The sequence below is a fragment of the Nematolebias whitei genome, chromosome 2 (genome assembly GCF_014905685.2).
Source record: "Nematolebias whitei isolate Nwh7 chromosome 2, NemWhi1, whole genome shotgun sequence".
Lineage (NCBI taxonomy): Eukaryota > Metazoa > Chordata > Actinopteri > Cyprinodontiformes > Rivulidae > Nematolebias > Nematolebias whitei.
In genome coordinates this window covers 37,741,316-37,757,110 of record NC_056499.1, presented here as the reverse complement: position 1 = coordinate 37,757,110, position 15,795 = coordinate 37,741,316, and the positions used below count along the sequence as shown (strand labels likewise).

Below are 15,795 nucleotides of genomic sequence, written 5' to 3'. Positions count from 1 at the left end.
GGACAATGGATGGATGATGGATGGATGATGGATGAATGGATGATGGATGGATGATGATAGATGGATGGATGGATGGATGGATGGATGGATGGATGGATGGATTTTTATTCCCTGGCTTTTGGTACAGCCTGAAACTTGCTCTACTGTTTTTATTATTTTATTGATCTTACTGTTTTAACTGTTTTGTTCCTTTCTGGCTTAAATGTTCTTGATGTTACATGCACAGCACTTTGTTGCAGCTGTGATTGTTTTAACATGCTTCATAAACAAAAAGTAGCAATAGTAACCAGAGATACAGTACATATCAAGATCAACAGTCATGTTTTGGATTAATGAACTCCTTATACAGAGCCTGGCTTCACACAATATGCCAGGATTTGTGCTTTTTTTGTGAGTTTATTTATGTTTTGTGATCCTTGTGTTTTGTTACTCATGATTTTTTGGTTGTTTTTTTTAGTTCCCTTGAGTTCCTCCGTGCCACAAGCCACTACTCTTTCAGTATTTTTCCAGTCATCGTGCCACGCCGATCTCCACCTGTATCTGTACCCTCAATCACAGCTATCTCTCATCTACTCATTACCCTCAGCCTACTTATTCCCTCTGTCCTCATTTCCACATCAATCTGATATTATCGGTTTTTATGTCATATTCTGGAGTACCTTGCATTCTTGATAATTCTCCTGAGTTTATGTAAGTTTTTGTTACATAAGCATTTTTATTTTATTTAAAATATAATTATTTTAGTAATTTCTCTGAATTCCTGGTGTCCGTCCACATTCTGGGTTCAGACCTCTTACTAACCACAGCCTTGGCAGGTGTAACTTAAAAAATATATAAAAAATGTAATAAACATTAGTTGTAGTTCTAAAAATATGAATATCCCTGAAAAAACTTGATGCTGCAAAACAAGTGCAGAGCAACATGAAACTCTTAAAGATCAAATTTGCTGGTATCCTAAGAATGCCATGTTTACTTGGCAGTAGCAACACGGACGTTAAAACTATTTCACCGACTCCCACTGCTTATTGATTTACTATTCGAGGACAGCACACATCCAGTGGTACACATGCTTCCTGAATGCTGAGCCTTTCCTCTGCTCTCAAGAGGTAAATATGGTCCACTGACTGTGCATGCCAACATCTGCAAATCACATGACTGTGATTACGCAGTTTATGAGTGCTGTGTCCATTCTTAAACTTCTGTCTGCCAACATGACCTCACTTTCATGCTGATCTTTCTGCTTTAAATCTCTGGTCACATGCTTAGAGCTTTAGAGGTTTTGAGAATTCTCATGGTTGGCATGGTGGAGCAGTTGGTTGAGCTGCTGCCTCTCATCGAGTAAGATGCCAGATCAAAGACCAGGGACCTTTATGAGTTGAGTGTGCATATTCTCCCCATGTGCACATGTGATTTCTCCCACAGACAAGAAAACATGTATGTTAGATTAATTGGTAACACTAAACTGTCTTTAGGCTTGAGTGAGTGTGAATGGTTGAGTGGACTTGCAAACTGTCCAGGGTGTCCCCCATCTCTTGCACAGTGACTGCTGGACATGGGTAGCAGCAACCCCCATGACCCGGAAAGGAAGAAGCAGGTAAAGATAATAAATGGATGGAGTTTTCTCACCATTTATAGTTTATCAGCCCTTTGTGATCAGTGAAAATCAGCCAGTGACAGACACCCACACACATTTAGACAATTACATGATCATTTTTTATGCTCATCCAAGCAAGAATGTGAGCCTTGGTGTGGTTTTCTTCTCTATGAGCTTCAAATGTTTGTTATTAACACTGTTTCTACACAGATGGGCTTTATATGAGAATCTAGCTGCTATAAAATAAAGAATTAATGACAGACAAGCACAATGACAAAATAAATAGTTGATTGCTGACAGATGATTTTGGGCAAGTCTCAGTAACCAAACACACTTAAAAAATGTACTTCATAAAACATATTTCTTGTTTATTGGTTAACAAAACAAATTTTTAAGAATTGAGTAAGTCTAGAAACTTTCACTTGTTTGTTGTTTTATTTTTTTTAGGTATTAATTTACACATATTTAGAAAGTATGCTCATGGTTTTCCTTCTTGACCTAAGAACAAAACTGAAGATTAGAGTGCGTGGAGTAGAGTTTTGATTTTGTAATTTGTATCTGTGACAGACTTGCATTTTTCTCAGAGTTTTTAATAAGATCTAGTGTCTCTGGTGTGAAGAAGTTCAACCTAAACTGTCACCGTAAATAAAGGGAAACCTCACTGTGAACAACACTGTGTGACTTGTTCCATCTGGTAGAAACACGCCAGTAGGTTCAGACGGCTGGCTCTAATCAGATTCTGCATGCATACCAGCTCAATCAAAATTAATCAAGAAAGTCAGGAAGCAATCAATCCTTTGCAGTTCCAAAACAAGTCTGGCAAATGAAAAATATGGATAAATTAAAGGTCTAGCTTTTCTTAAAAAATACATATCTCCCACCAGCTTTTATGGCAGAGATTTAAATTAAGATCCACCTATGTTGAGAAATGATAGATGTTTTGCAACATGTTAACAACTATGTTCTATTTTGTATAGGCTTCGCCCTTTAAGGCTATCGCTATTGAGTTTATCCCTTTTGCGCGCCGTGCAGCACTGAAATCTTTAGACCACGCCCACCGGCTGTGTGGGCCCCATCCCCGGTCTGTATAAATTACGGTGAGACCGGGCAATCAGCTCCCATTTTTTCTTCAGCCAGCTAGCTAGAATTGTCAGAAAAACGAAGAAGGAAAAGATGTCCAGCTTGGACCGGCACAACTTTTGCTAAGGATGCCTGGGTCTCCAACACACCAACCTCCTGCTGTCCCGGTGAGCTCTTCCTCACCGAGGAGAAGCAGAGACGAGCAGCCTTGTTTAAGGTAAGTGCCGAGGAGTGTTTTTCCGTGGTGGGCCGCTACCCGCTGGACGACGCCATAGCCTTTTCTAACGTATTTTCCTTGCGGACTTTAGGGAACTGGTAGGATGATGCTGGATTTGAAAATACAGGGGTCTGGGATAATGACAGGTTGAAGATGTGAGCATATACTCCAAGTGTTGTTCCCCACAGGCCTTCAGAACTCTGGGAAGAACTCCATCAGGTCCTCCAGCCTTGTGGGGGTTAACCTTCTTCAAAGCTTTCAGGACTTGTGTGTGTGTCACCTGGAAGGCAGTGTCTGTGGGATCACAAGGGGCCCTTGACGGTGTGTTTGTGTTCAACCTGTCGATCCTAGCAAAGAAGGTGTAGAACTGACAACATAGAACACAGTCAGCTACGATTTCACCAAATTTTTGTTCAATATCTGTAAAATGAACTGAGTCATACCAATAGTAATATACTGTATATAACATAAGGTCAATTAGCTATGGTGGCTAATTTCATTGGACTGATGCAAACATTTAATAAGTTGTAGATGTACATTCACTGATTACTTTCTGAAAGTTTCATTAAAATTAATTTAGTGGCTCATTAGATTTAGATTAGATTTAGTTTGCTGACAGACTAGTGGTTGTAGAGACTGCTGCGCTGTTCTTTTGCACAGAGGATGTACGAGCAGTGCGCGATTGCACAAGTGCAGAAGGAACATCGGTAAATATATAGTAATGCATTAATCTGCATTATGTAATATTAACGAGTTAATCTTTTTAGATAGTTATTGAAAAAGTCTTTTAAAAAAGTCCCACACAATCTGTTAGCACCAAAGAGAAAAAAATGGAGATGACTCTCAGCTACTACCACATCAAACTGTAGCTCAGTATCTGTAAAACTGACTGAGTTGTGGCCTCTTTTGTGTTTTTTAAGTACAGTAGGGCTGTCAATCGATAAAAAAATTTAATCAGATTAATCACACTGGGGCTGTGATTAATCTGATTAATCACTAGCTTAACTTTGTAAGCTTAAATGTAAATATGCAGGTTTTCATCAAATGTTGAAGAAAATGTTTTATTGTCTCAAACCAAACAGTTTTCCAGGTTTTCATACTCAGCAAGGTTTACAGAAGTCATTTTGTTTCAAATATTAATTTATAAATGTTAACTCATATGTCTCATTAAGTGTCATCTATGTGATCAAAACATAAACAGCAATGTTCCCTCTAATTTTTCATAAGTCTGGACAAACACACAAGCTCCCATCTGAGCATCCATCTGCATCCTCTGTCCTCACTCCAACTACCTCCATGTCCTCTCTAACTGCATCCACATACTATATCTCCTCTTTGTCTTTTTCCTAGCAGCTGCATTTCTAACATCCTTCTACCAGTATACCAACTGTCCCTCCTCTGGACATGTCCAAACCATCTCAGTCTGGCCTCCCTAGCTTTAGCTCCCAGTTGTTCAACCTGTGCTGTACCTCTGATGATCTCAATCCTAATCTTATCCATCCTTGTCACTCGTAAGGAGAACGTCAACATCTTCATTTTTGCCACTTCCAGTTTTTTCTCCGGTCTTTTTTGTCAATGCCACTGTCTCCAGACCACACAACATCTGGTCTCACAACTGTCTTGTAAACTTTTCCTTTGACCATCCAGATATATTGTACACCAAGCACTACTGTTAGCTAACACTGATAAAAAACGGCTACAAGTCGTGGGATTAGCTTACTTATCACCTTTGTTTGATGTCGTACGGCCATAAACTTCAGTGATAAATCCATAGTGCCATATATTATTCCTTGGTAGCGCCGAAACTCCAGAAGACGCTGATTGGCTGGAATGAAATTTCGCCTGTGATTTCATTGGTTAATTTTTTTACCTCTTCGTGAACTACTGTTGTCGATAAATCACGTGACACAGGTCTGTTGGGGGGGGGGTCTTCCTTTACTCTGCACATATTTAAGAATGGTTGTAGAGACCGCTGCGCTGTTCTTGTGCACAGAGAATGTGCAAGCAGTGCGTGATTGCACAAGTGCGCAGCTTAGAAGGAACATTGGTAAATATATAGTAATGGATCTATCTGTATTATGTAATATTAACGAGTTAGTCTTTTAAGATTAATTGTATGCATCAATGCATTAACGTTAACAGCCTTATTTTTAAGTTAGCTTAAAGTAAATCTGGTCCTCTGGACAGAATTCTGGATGATTTGTTCAGTGTCAGGAGGGCTGTGATCAGTCTTACATCGGGGAAACTAAACAGCCACTGGCCAAAAGGATGGCCCAGCACAGAAGATCAACATCATCAGGCCAGGACTCTGCGGTCTACACTCATCTCCAGGCCAGCGGTCACTCTTTCAGGGATGAAGATGTTCACATCCTGGACAGAGAGGAACGATGGTTTGAGAGAGGAGTAAAGGAGGCCATCTTTGTGAAAAGAAATTGTCCATCATTAAACAGGGGTGGAGGCCTCTGGGTTCAATTGTCCCCCTCTTACAATGCTGTGATTGCTATTATCACTCAGCCCTCTGTGAATAGTAAACAGCCATCAGTGTGCTAATGATCCATTGTTAGGCTGATGGTCCTTCTTGAGCATGTGATCAGCTGGTTTTGGTTGTCAGCAGCAAAACTGGTTGATCCACTCTGAGAAGGTGCTATTTAAGAGACTGAGCTGAATACAGCTCCTCAGAATGAGGAAGTCTCTCGGATGAAAGACAAAACGTTTCTACATTTTTTTGTTTTGCTTTGTTTTGTTTTTTGAATGTCCAGAGGACCAGAATTACCTTTTATTTTTTTATTTTTCTACCTGTATTATTGAGCATGCATCAGGCTATTAACTTAAAGTAGTTGTAGATGTACTTCTAATGATGGTTTTCTGAGTTTTATAAAAATCTGTCCACTTGTTGACTAAGTTATTTTGCTTATCCATTGATAAATGAGCACACACACACGCCCACATACAAACACACATACATCATCACCCGTATCTTCCCTTTCTGAATCAGGCAGTCTTTTTAGACAAAAAAGCTTGTCCAACAAATTTGTAAAAAAAAAATGCACATCATATCATGAAATCATTTCTGACAGAAGCCACTGCAAGTGAATCTGAGGAATCAAGTAAGTGACGTGGCCCTTAGAACCTGAAAGCGGAACCAGAAATGTGACCCAAGAGTTTCTGTTTTCACCGTGGTGAAACTGTTGAACAGACAGACCTCAGCAGAAGGTTCATAGCATTCCACGGCTCTTTAAGATAAGCCTTAGCCTGTCGGTGCTTAGCTGGGAGTTAAACTTCAGGCCAGCCATCGAGCTGTGTAAGCAATGATGGGAGCTGCACTGATTGAAGAAAGACTTTCTGACTTAGAACTAGACCCAAGAGCTCCCCAGTCCATCCGTGCTGCTTTGAAGACACCTAGACCACCCAACAGATAACGCCCTGTCTGTTTTTGTTTTACAAGAACGTCTTCAGTCAACTTATGTCAATGGAAAGAGTCAAATTAAAATGTTTCTCTACTGGTGAGCAGAAAATGGGGAGATTTAGCAAAGATTATTGTTTTTATACGATGTTTGACTTGTAATTGACTGTAATCTGTAAAAGTATTGGTATTGAAAGCACAAAGTAACCATATTATTTGCAATAAAATGTTTATTAATCAGAGCAAACAAAAAAAATACTATGATTTTTTTCTAAATCTTCCAGATTTATCACCACCTGAGTTGAATTTAACATACTGCACACATATTCCCCTCGGTGCTTTCATGGCAGTGCAAAGCCCTGAGATTTAAAGAACCACGTAAGAAATCTGCAAAGTGCCAGTGTGGTATTTCTTGACTTGGCCTTGAATGGAATTAAACTGAACATAAAACACTTGAACGTCATCAGAAGGAACATAGATGACCAAAGGAATATTAAAATCTGCAACTCCTGCCAACCGACTGACTGGAATGGTGAAGCTAACGCTCCTCGGGGGAATTATAAGTTTTGCTCGTGTTTTTCTCTTGCTTACTGAATTTAATGAGGCACAATATATATCGTTCTTGGCAATTGTAAAAAAAATAATAATAAAAGTGTAAAATGCAGTTTTGGATTTTATACTTTTTTTTTTTTTTTTTTTTACAAATGCACATTTCATCCGTATTTGATGAAGTGTATGGAGCGCAGAGTGTCTCTTCTGTCACAATGTGACTAGAAACTGTGTTTGCAGCTATTTTTCTTTATTTTAGGTCTACTGGATCGCAAAGGCTTATTTAACTGCTACCACATGTTGGGCCTTTGTGCTGCCATCATCACTGAATGTGTATGTGTTGTTTTCCAGACGGTGAATGTGCATCAGTGAGGAGGCTGATACACAATGACACAGACAAAGAATTAAAGGAAGAATAAATATGTGCATCTGGTTCCTCATCTTTTGGATCATTTTCCAAATGGGAGCAACTCTGAACCCTAAATCACTGATTTGTCTCATGCCTTATATTCATCTTCTAGTACCGTTATAAATCTAAATATCTATAACTCAGCAGCGTGGTTGTTAAAAGTTATTTTTAATGTGGATAAAAAACTAATGATGTGAAAATTTTGATCTTAAAAGCATCCCTCATTGACACTGGCATGAATCAGTGTCAGAAAACGCCCGGGACTGGAGGGACTCTGTAAATCTGCCCCAATGACCAGCAGGTGAAAAAATAGAGAAAATGAGAGGCTCTGGGAAGGGAAAGCATTTTGGAGAGGAGACTTGGATGAAACAAAAACCAGTGGAAACTGACTTAAAGAGGAGGCGAGACGTTTGTGCGTTGAGGGAAGCCGTTGTGGAAATGTTTACTCGTGACTGTGTAATGCATCAGCAGCGCACACACAAGAAAGACACACGGTTTGTTGTGAGGAATCTGGAAGACTCCAGATTGAACGGGCCGCAAGGACTGATTTCAACCACAATCACTCTCCTTTCTACTTTCCTCTCTCTCTCTCTCAGTCTCTGGGGGTTTTTATCAGCATCTCTGCTTGTAAATACGTTTTTTTTTCTTCCGTGCACCGTTCTTTTCTTGTTCTTCTTGTTTCTTTCCACTTTATTTTTTTTTTAGTCAGAGGAAGTGGTTTTTGTGCAGACTACGGCTGGCTAGAACACTGAGCCGTGCTGGGGAAGCCGAAATATGAGCCCCCCTGTATTAAAAGTTCCACTAGGGCAACAGTTTTAGTGAGGGGAAATGATGTGGTGAGTTGGTGTCAACGTGGCCATTCTGGTGGTTGATCTGCTCAGGGTGCACCCCAAATACCGTGCAGCGGTGGATAAAACCCTGACACACCTTTCAGGCATGTCATAATCATCTTTGTTCTCATCTTAACTTCCTCCATTGTCAGGAAACCTGCAAAGCAACAACCACAAAAAAATAATAAAATCTAAGAAATAGAGAAATTCAACAAAGTTAAGTCAGATCTTCTGGACGGCTTTTTTAAAAATTGTTGAAACGTTTCATATTTTATCCAAAATACCTCGTCAGTCTGAGGAGCTGCACTAAACTCAGTCTTATAAATAGCACCTTATCATAGTAGATCAATCAGTGTTGCCAGATCTCGCGATAGAAACAAGCAACCAGTCTATAAAAAACAAGCCCAAAACAAGCCCAACTGGCAACCCACCACATTGTGAAAAACAGGCCGTTTTTAAACAGTATAAACATACATTTACTGTGACATTACACATAAACAACATCAAAACACTTTGACTAACATACTTTTAAGTTCTGATAAAAAAATACATTTTGCATATGTAATTTTTTTTCTACATATTTTTAAAAACAGTCATCTCCGTGTGAGTGGAGCCCCCTAGTGGTCAGCCACAATATGAGTGTTTGGGCAGGCGCCCACAGACGTCTTTGTCTATGTGTGCACCTGTCGCCACGTCAACTTGGGCAGGAGTGATAAACAGGAAACGGGGGCGTGGAAGGGACAAACTACCTACTACCACTCATCTTTTGCTTTATTGTGCGGAGCTGGGAGATAATCAACTGGTTTCACTTGGAAAGAAAGTCAAGCCCAAATAAGCAACTTCACGTTCAAAACAAGCCCAAGAAAACGCAACTCACAAGATTTACAAGCGACTTTAGAAAAAAAAAAGCCTAAAGTCACTTATAATAAGTGGACGTGGCAACTATGCAACCAGTCTGCTGGTAACAGCCAAAAGCAGCTGTTCACATGATAAAGGAGGACCACCAGCCTAAGACTTATCGTTAATGCCCTGATGGCCACTTGCTATTCACAGAGAGGGCTGAGTGATACTAGCAATAGCAGCATTGTAAGAAGGTGTCAGTAGGAGATGGAGGCTCCGCCCCTGTTTAATGATGGACAGTTTCTTTTCACAAAGATGGCCTCCTTTACTCCTCTCTCAAACCATCGTTCCTCTCTATCCAGGATGTGAACATCTTCATCCCTGAACGAGTGACTGCTGTCCTGGAGATGAGTCCTGGCCTGATGGTGATGATCTTCTGTGCTGGGCCGCTGGTTTGAGAAAGGAGTGAAGGAGGCCAGCTTTGTGAAGAGAAACTGTCCATCATTAAACAGGGGCGGAGCCTCCGTATTCTGTCACCTTCTTACAATGCTGTTATTGCTAGTATCACCCTCTGTGAATAGCAAGCGGCCTTCAGAGAACGATTGGTCTTTTAAGCTGATGGTCCTCCTTTACGATGTGAACAGAGAGTTCTGGCTGTCACCAGCAAACTGGTTGATCCACTATGAGAAGGTGTTATTTATGAGACTGGGTTTAGTGCAGCTCCTCAGACTGAAGAAGTCTTTTGGATAAAAGACGAAACGTTTCAACAATTTTCATTTTAAATCCGTGCAGGTGACCTGACTTAACTCTGTTAGATTTTTCTACCTGGATTACTGAGCATGCATCAGGATAAATAGAGAAATTAGTTGGAAGGTTGGAGCACCTATTACCCCAAAAATCTCCTGACGTGAATTGTTCAGATTGAAGCTAACGGCAGTAGAACGTTTTGTTTGTGGAAGAAGGCTGTAAAAGCTCGAGCTTCTGCGAAACGGAACATTTAACCTTAAAGTGTCAGCTTGCCATCAACAATGATTACACAAGAATATTTTAACAACTGTGTGGTCTTCTGACAGTCGCTCGTGTGTTTGTGTAACTTAAACGAGGATTTTATAGCATGCAAAAGAATTTTCTGCAGTTGGCGAGCACGATAGGAAAAGTGTGCGCTGAGCAGCCGGTGACAAGAAAAATATTTCATCCGTTTTGGTGTTTTGGATTTCATTTATTTTCCACGAGAGTAAGACACTTTTGGATTTTTGTTCATCAATTTTTTTTTTCATTTGATTTAAATGTCCAAGCTCTTACACTAAGATGAGCCACAGTACGCTGACCCACCTGTTAACAGTTGAGTTCAGGTGTTTCACTCAGCGTTCTGCCTCCTGAGCTTCAGTTTTGAGTAAATCTAATGCTTCAATGTACCCAGGGTTATGCTTCCATCTTTGTGGCAAAACGTTTTATTTTACAACATGGTGCAGAGGTTAAAGAAAAAGAACCTGTGATTGGAAGGTTCCAGAGCAGGGAATAAAATTTGGGTGGGAAAAAGTGAAGCATATCTGCCTCCACCTTCATTTGCCCCATGGTGGATCTTTGAGCAAGAGATGCTAAGCTAATTTTATCTGTTAGCTTCGTGGACACAAACATTGCTGACTCCTAAAGTAGAGTGCAATTTCTGTTGATGGACAAAACAGAAAGTTTGAATACACAGTGATAAAAATCAAAGCCTTGTGGTAATTCTTTTGCAAAAATGATGAAAAAAAAAAAAAACTATAATTGAGACACTTTAAGCTTCCCCTCATCAGAAGCTAATTTAATTATTTATTAATAGTGCACGTGATAAGTAACTTAAAATTGATATTATGAGCCTGACCCTCTCAATGATTACTGTAATTATGCATTTTCAAAATAAGACTACTGTAATTATATTCAGATAGTAAATGTACTTATTTATACGTGAGATTTTAAGCTTTGCTTTCGTGTAAGTTCCATCCATCCATTATCTTTAATCTGCTTCTTCCATTTTGGGTTGATGGGGTCACTGGTGCCCATATCCAGCTATCACTGTGTGAGAGGCGGGGGACACCCTGGACAGGTCTCCAGTCCATCACAGAGACACATAGAGACAAATGAGACAAACAACCATTCACTCTCTCACTCACACCTAGAGACAATTTAGAGTCACCAATCAGCCTAACATGCATGTTTTTGGTCTGTGGGAGGAAACCGGAGTACCCGGAGAAAACCCACACATGCACGGAGAGAACATGCAAACTCCACTCAGAAAGTCCACCAGCCGGGATTCTATCCAGCAACCTTCTTGCTGAGAAGCAATGGGTCTACAAACTGAATACTGTGCCACCAACATATGTTATGAATTTAATTTTGATCATGGATATTTTTATATTTTTTAATTTGAAATATGTTAATTATAAAAATACCTAAACTATAAAGCAATTTAACACATTGTGTTGTGATTAAAGAGGAACTTGAATTTAGAATGTACTTCTACAAAAAACATCTGTCTGTAATTTACAATTTGACCACAAGATGGCAGCAAACTGTAACACAGTGGATCTCTTTCATTGTTACTGAGAAGCCAGACAGCCTGGATCTCTAACAAGGAAATGAAATATCTAATGTCAAACAGACATATTGGGGCTGTGGCTGAGTGGTTAGTGCAATTGTCCTCCAATGAGAGAGATCAAGATTCAAGTCCACCTATTATTTGCAGTCACATGTGGAAGTGTCCCTGAGCAAGACCCTTCACTGCATCTCATGTAATAATAACTAGTTCATATATAACTCCAGTTATCTTTGTAGAGATGTAATGCAGAGCTGTATGAACGTGTGCAGATGGTTAACTGAGGGCACAGATTGTGTTGTAAAGTGTTTTGAGTTTCCTAAATTGGACAGAGAGCTGCTTTATTTACATTGTGTGCTTCAGATGAATGACATATCAAGCAATTATTTTGGAAAATGTATGGTTTATACTTTAATACACAGTTGTTTTCATAGACTTCTATGTTTTTTTCTTCAGTGATCTTTTTAAAAACAGAAATATGCAGACGTGTGCTGGAACATAGTGGCTCCTTCAGGTCTCCAGGTCTCCACACATTCAACTTTATTCTTCCACATCTTCTTCAAAGTGCAAATTGGAAATGTTTGGTTTATCCAGGACCTTTGAGAATTACATGAGCGAGTCAGTGTGATGGCATGACATGTACGTTTTATATCAGTTCCTGCAGGATGTCACAGTCATGTTGTTTATAAATCAACTATTAATGACAGTCTTTTTTCTGTTCATTTAACTCCTCAGAAATGTCAAACCTTAAGTTAATGAAAAAGGCAAGTTAATATTTGTATCAAAACTATTTTAACTCGACAAACATTCAGACTGGACAACACATTTAAGTGATAGTTTCCATTCCAGATACTATCTTGTGCATTTTGAAGTCACTTTTCCATAACGCATCATATGCACACAGACACAGGAAATAGTGCTGTTCCAGACAGGAAGTGCTGAGACCGGGGCCTCAAACGACAATAAGTTAAGAGGAAAGGGAGCACCAAGCGGTAATACGAGTGATTTAAAAACAAAACACAGAAAACTAGTATATCCTGCCTGCAATAAACAAATGTTGCCATATTTTTAAGCTCAGACTTTTTGTTTTTCAGTAGGAGAAGCTTACAGTCCACATAAAGATAAAAGTATGTTTTTAAGCACTAAACTTAGACAGTAGGCTAAAACAGAAAGGTCTCAATCAACTGTGAAGATGAGTCGTAGGAACTGAGTTTGACTCTTAGTCTGTATTCTCCTTTCAGACAGTCAATATGTTTAACTGTGAGAACAGATGGAGACTTTTGTTCTTACACTTATATCTTCTGTGGAGACGAAGACACCGTCTATTATCAGAACTTTTACGATACCATGGCAGGCACACAGCCAACATTATTAACCATCAGGTTCTAACATAGAGCTGGCAATTACTTAAAGTCTAATCATAAATAAGCAAATGCATCAAACTGAGCTAAATTAAATCTAAATAGGTAAACCATCTTTTAGATAAAGACCTGCTCTGTGCGTTAAACGAAAACAAATGAAGCCACTACGTCCAGCTTTCTTTATTTAAACCATATTTGTTGGAGTGATTTAAGAATTTGACCACACGGCTGTGTGTTGATTTCAGTAAAGATGATTTTATATTTAATCACTGCTGAATAAATTAGACATGAAAAGTGTCCCAATAAGCACAACTTGACCATTTCTTGTGTTTATTGGGGCTTAATGCTTTAAACTTTCCTCTCAAAGCCTGTGTCACTGTTTCCCATACAAACACGTTCATTCACACCAGATGACGTGCAGCTTTCTCAATATCTGAGCAGCAGACTGCGACACAGCTCCCTCCCTCCCTCCCTGTGTGTTTCTGCAGTCCTCTCCTGTCCCAGGCAGCTTCCTCCTCCTGCAGTCCTGCCTGCTCATCAATAAGCTCTATTAGCCCAGCACTAATCATATTGTGAGCGACAGAGACAGAGCAGGAGGAGACTCTGAGTGCATCATCTGTGTGTTTGGAGCAGTTGGTGAGGGAGGAGGGGTGTGTCCTAGCTTTGCTCTGTTGTAGTAACCAAGTGCACGCCGGCTGCCAGCCATTACTTCACTGCAGCAGGAATCAGCTCCTTCGCACTGAGTGAGCCGGACACGCTAACCTGTCGGTCCCTCCTCTCTCTGCTCTGCATATTCAGCAGAGCTGCCCTCCTCTCCTCTTCATCACTTTGCCACTCCTGCAGCAGAGAGGGACACTGGCCCTGCTCCTCACTGATTCTGCATGACTGTCACAAAGGTAAGAACCACTTCAGGTCCAGAAAAAACAACTCTCTCATTAAACTGGCACGTTATTTATAGAGCTGTTGTGTTGAGTGATGCAACTAGAATAAGTTATTTAGTAAAAACTGCACTAGTTTGTCATCAAATGGCACAAGATAGTTCATATTATAACAGTGGTTGAACTTTTTTCCAATTTTTTTGTCATCAGACCTGTTAAAAAGACTAAACTTCTATCATATCCTTGTAAACAATGTATATTGGAGATATTTGTTTAAGAAGGTGTTTATTTACTTTGTTTTTAAATATTAAAAACTGATTATTGGGCCAATATTTTTGGTGTTTTTCTCGCTTATAGCAGTTTTAGTTTCACGTGGCTTTAACTTATGGTTATTTATAAAAACTATACCATATTTGATGGGCTTTATGAAGATGTCGGACAATTTATAGGAGTCTCGAGCAGTATTTTGTTGTCTTCTTAAAGTAAACTCCAGCTTCAAGACTTGATATTTTTAAATCAACTTTACAGCAGCTTCAGGATCAATGTGTCACACTGGTGTGCTTTAACAGGTAAAACTAACAATGCAGTGTCACTGTGATGATACCAGCTGTGTTTTGATGTGTGTGTGTCTCCACGTGCACCCATGTGTTTGTAGGTGGTTTAGCTGTGCTTTACTTGCATCAACCAGATGAATCCTCTTAATCAATTACCAGAGAAGAAGGTGCACAGAGAGGAAACTGGCACACCTACTCCCGTGTAGAGAATTAACCCAGACCAGAATAGATGACCCACTGCAGACACGGGACGGTGGCCTATTTAGTGATCCTATAGTCACACACCTGCACCGTTCACACTCGAGTTAAAATTTGTTTCCAGGCTGAAACATCTGATTCAGATTTACAGACAGATGCTCACAGAGTTGTGCGAGAGGTTGTGTGGGAGGTGTGTGAGCTGCTGCGTTGGTGGACCATTTCCACAGTGAGAACTGAAAGAGGAAAAGGTCAGATGCTCGTGTGTTTGCGCTGAGCTAGCCTCACTGTAGACAAAACCAAAAGGCACTGAGGAGATATTTAAGACAAGGAGAAGGAAGAGAAGAACATAAGGATGTAAAAAGAGGTAGAAAAGCAGGTATCTGAGTGGTTTCTAAAGAAAATATGAGTGTGTGGGAAATGCAGTGAGGGAGTCTGGAGCGTTGTTTTCATGGCTCTGCCTGCCAACAACAGAAAAGTCACCTTGGATGGAATACAGGACACCAGCTTCTCTGCTGACGGGGCTAAACAGGCCCCCACCCGCCCTGCCCATCTAGCTCCGATGGAGTGAGGGAGAGATGTCCTGCAAGGCCTGTTCACTGTCAGACACGATTTGTATTTTTAATTCGTTTTTATACTCATGCAGTTAAATTAGCTGTAATGCCTAGTACACATGTGGTGTTTTATAATGTAATATGCAGTGTGTATTACCTTTTTTTTGTTATTTTTGTTTAAATAAATCACTGAACTTAAAGTCCATGTAACTCATTTATTTGGTTAGTTAATTGACCGGGAGACTGTTAACTGGTGTTTGTTTGGCAAACCTTGAATAGGAATAATGAAAAAACTCACTGACAAGAAATTAGTGAAAACTCCAGAGCACAACAAATTGTTATTAATACTTGTTAATACTTGTTTAAAAGTTCGTAGCCTTTTTTTTTTTTTTTTTGGCATTACCAACATAATTAACATTTCCAATAAAAAAAAATACCCATTGAAGACCTTGCATGCATTGAAGGAATGCCAGGGTTTTATATCAGGATCAACCACTGCTGAGAAATATTTAATTTCTAAAGGAATGACTGATGAACTGTCAGTCATGTACTTTCCTCCAATGGAATATTCACATGATCAACTAGGAACTGATGGCTGGCTGGATGGATGGATGGATGGATGGATGGATGGATGGATGGATGGATGGATGGATGGATGGATGGATGGATGGATGGATGGATGGATGGATGGATGGATGGATGGATGGATGGATGGATGGATGGATGGATGGATGGATGGATGGATGGATGGATGGA

The 15,795-nt window shown here is 39.9% G+C and overlaps 2 protein-coding genes across 2 annotated transcripts in view; one reads left to right on the top strand and one right to left on the bottom strand.

The window, feature by feature from the left end:
- Positions 1 to 15,795, bottom strand: part of LOC119424126 (GRAM domain-containing protein 2A-like) — a 975,280-nt gene that overhangs the window by 751,203 nt on the left and 208,282 nt on the right. The gene's annotated exons all lie outside the window — the stretch shown is intronic.
- coro2ba (coronin, actin binding protein, 2Ba) overlaps positions 13,701 to 15,795 on the top strand; it is a 51,007-nt gene continuing 48,912 nt past the window's right edge. The window contains exon 1 of the mRNA XM_037694406.1: positions 13,701 to 13,754. Coding sequence (XP_037550334.1) covers positions 13,740 to 13,754 — 15 coding nt within the window. The 5' untranslated portion in view covers positions 13,701 to 13,739. The remainder of the gene's footprint in view (positions 13,755 to 15,795) is intronic.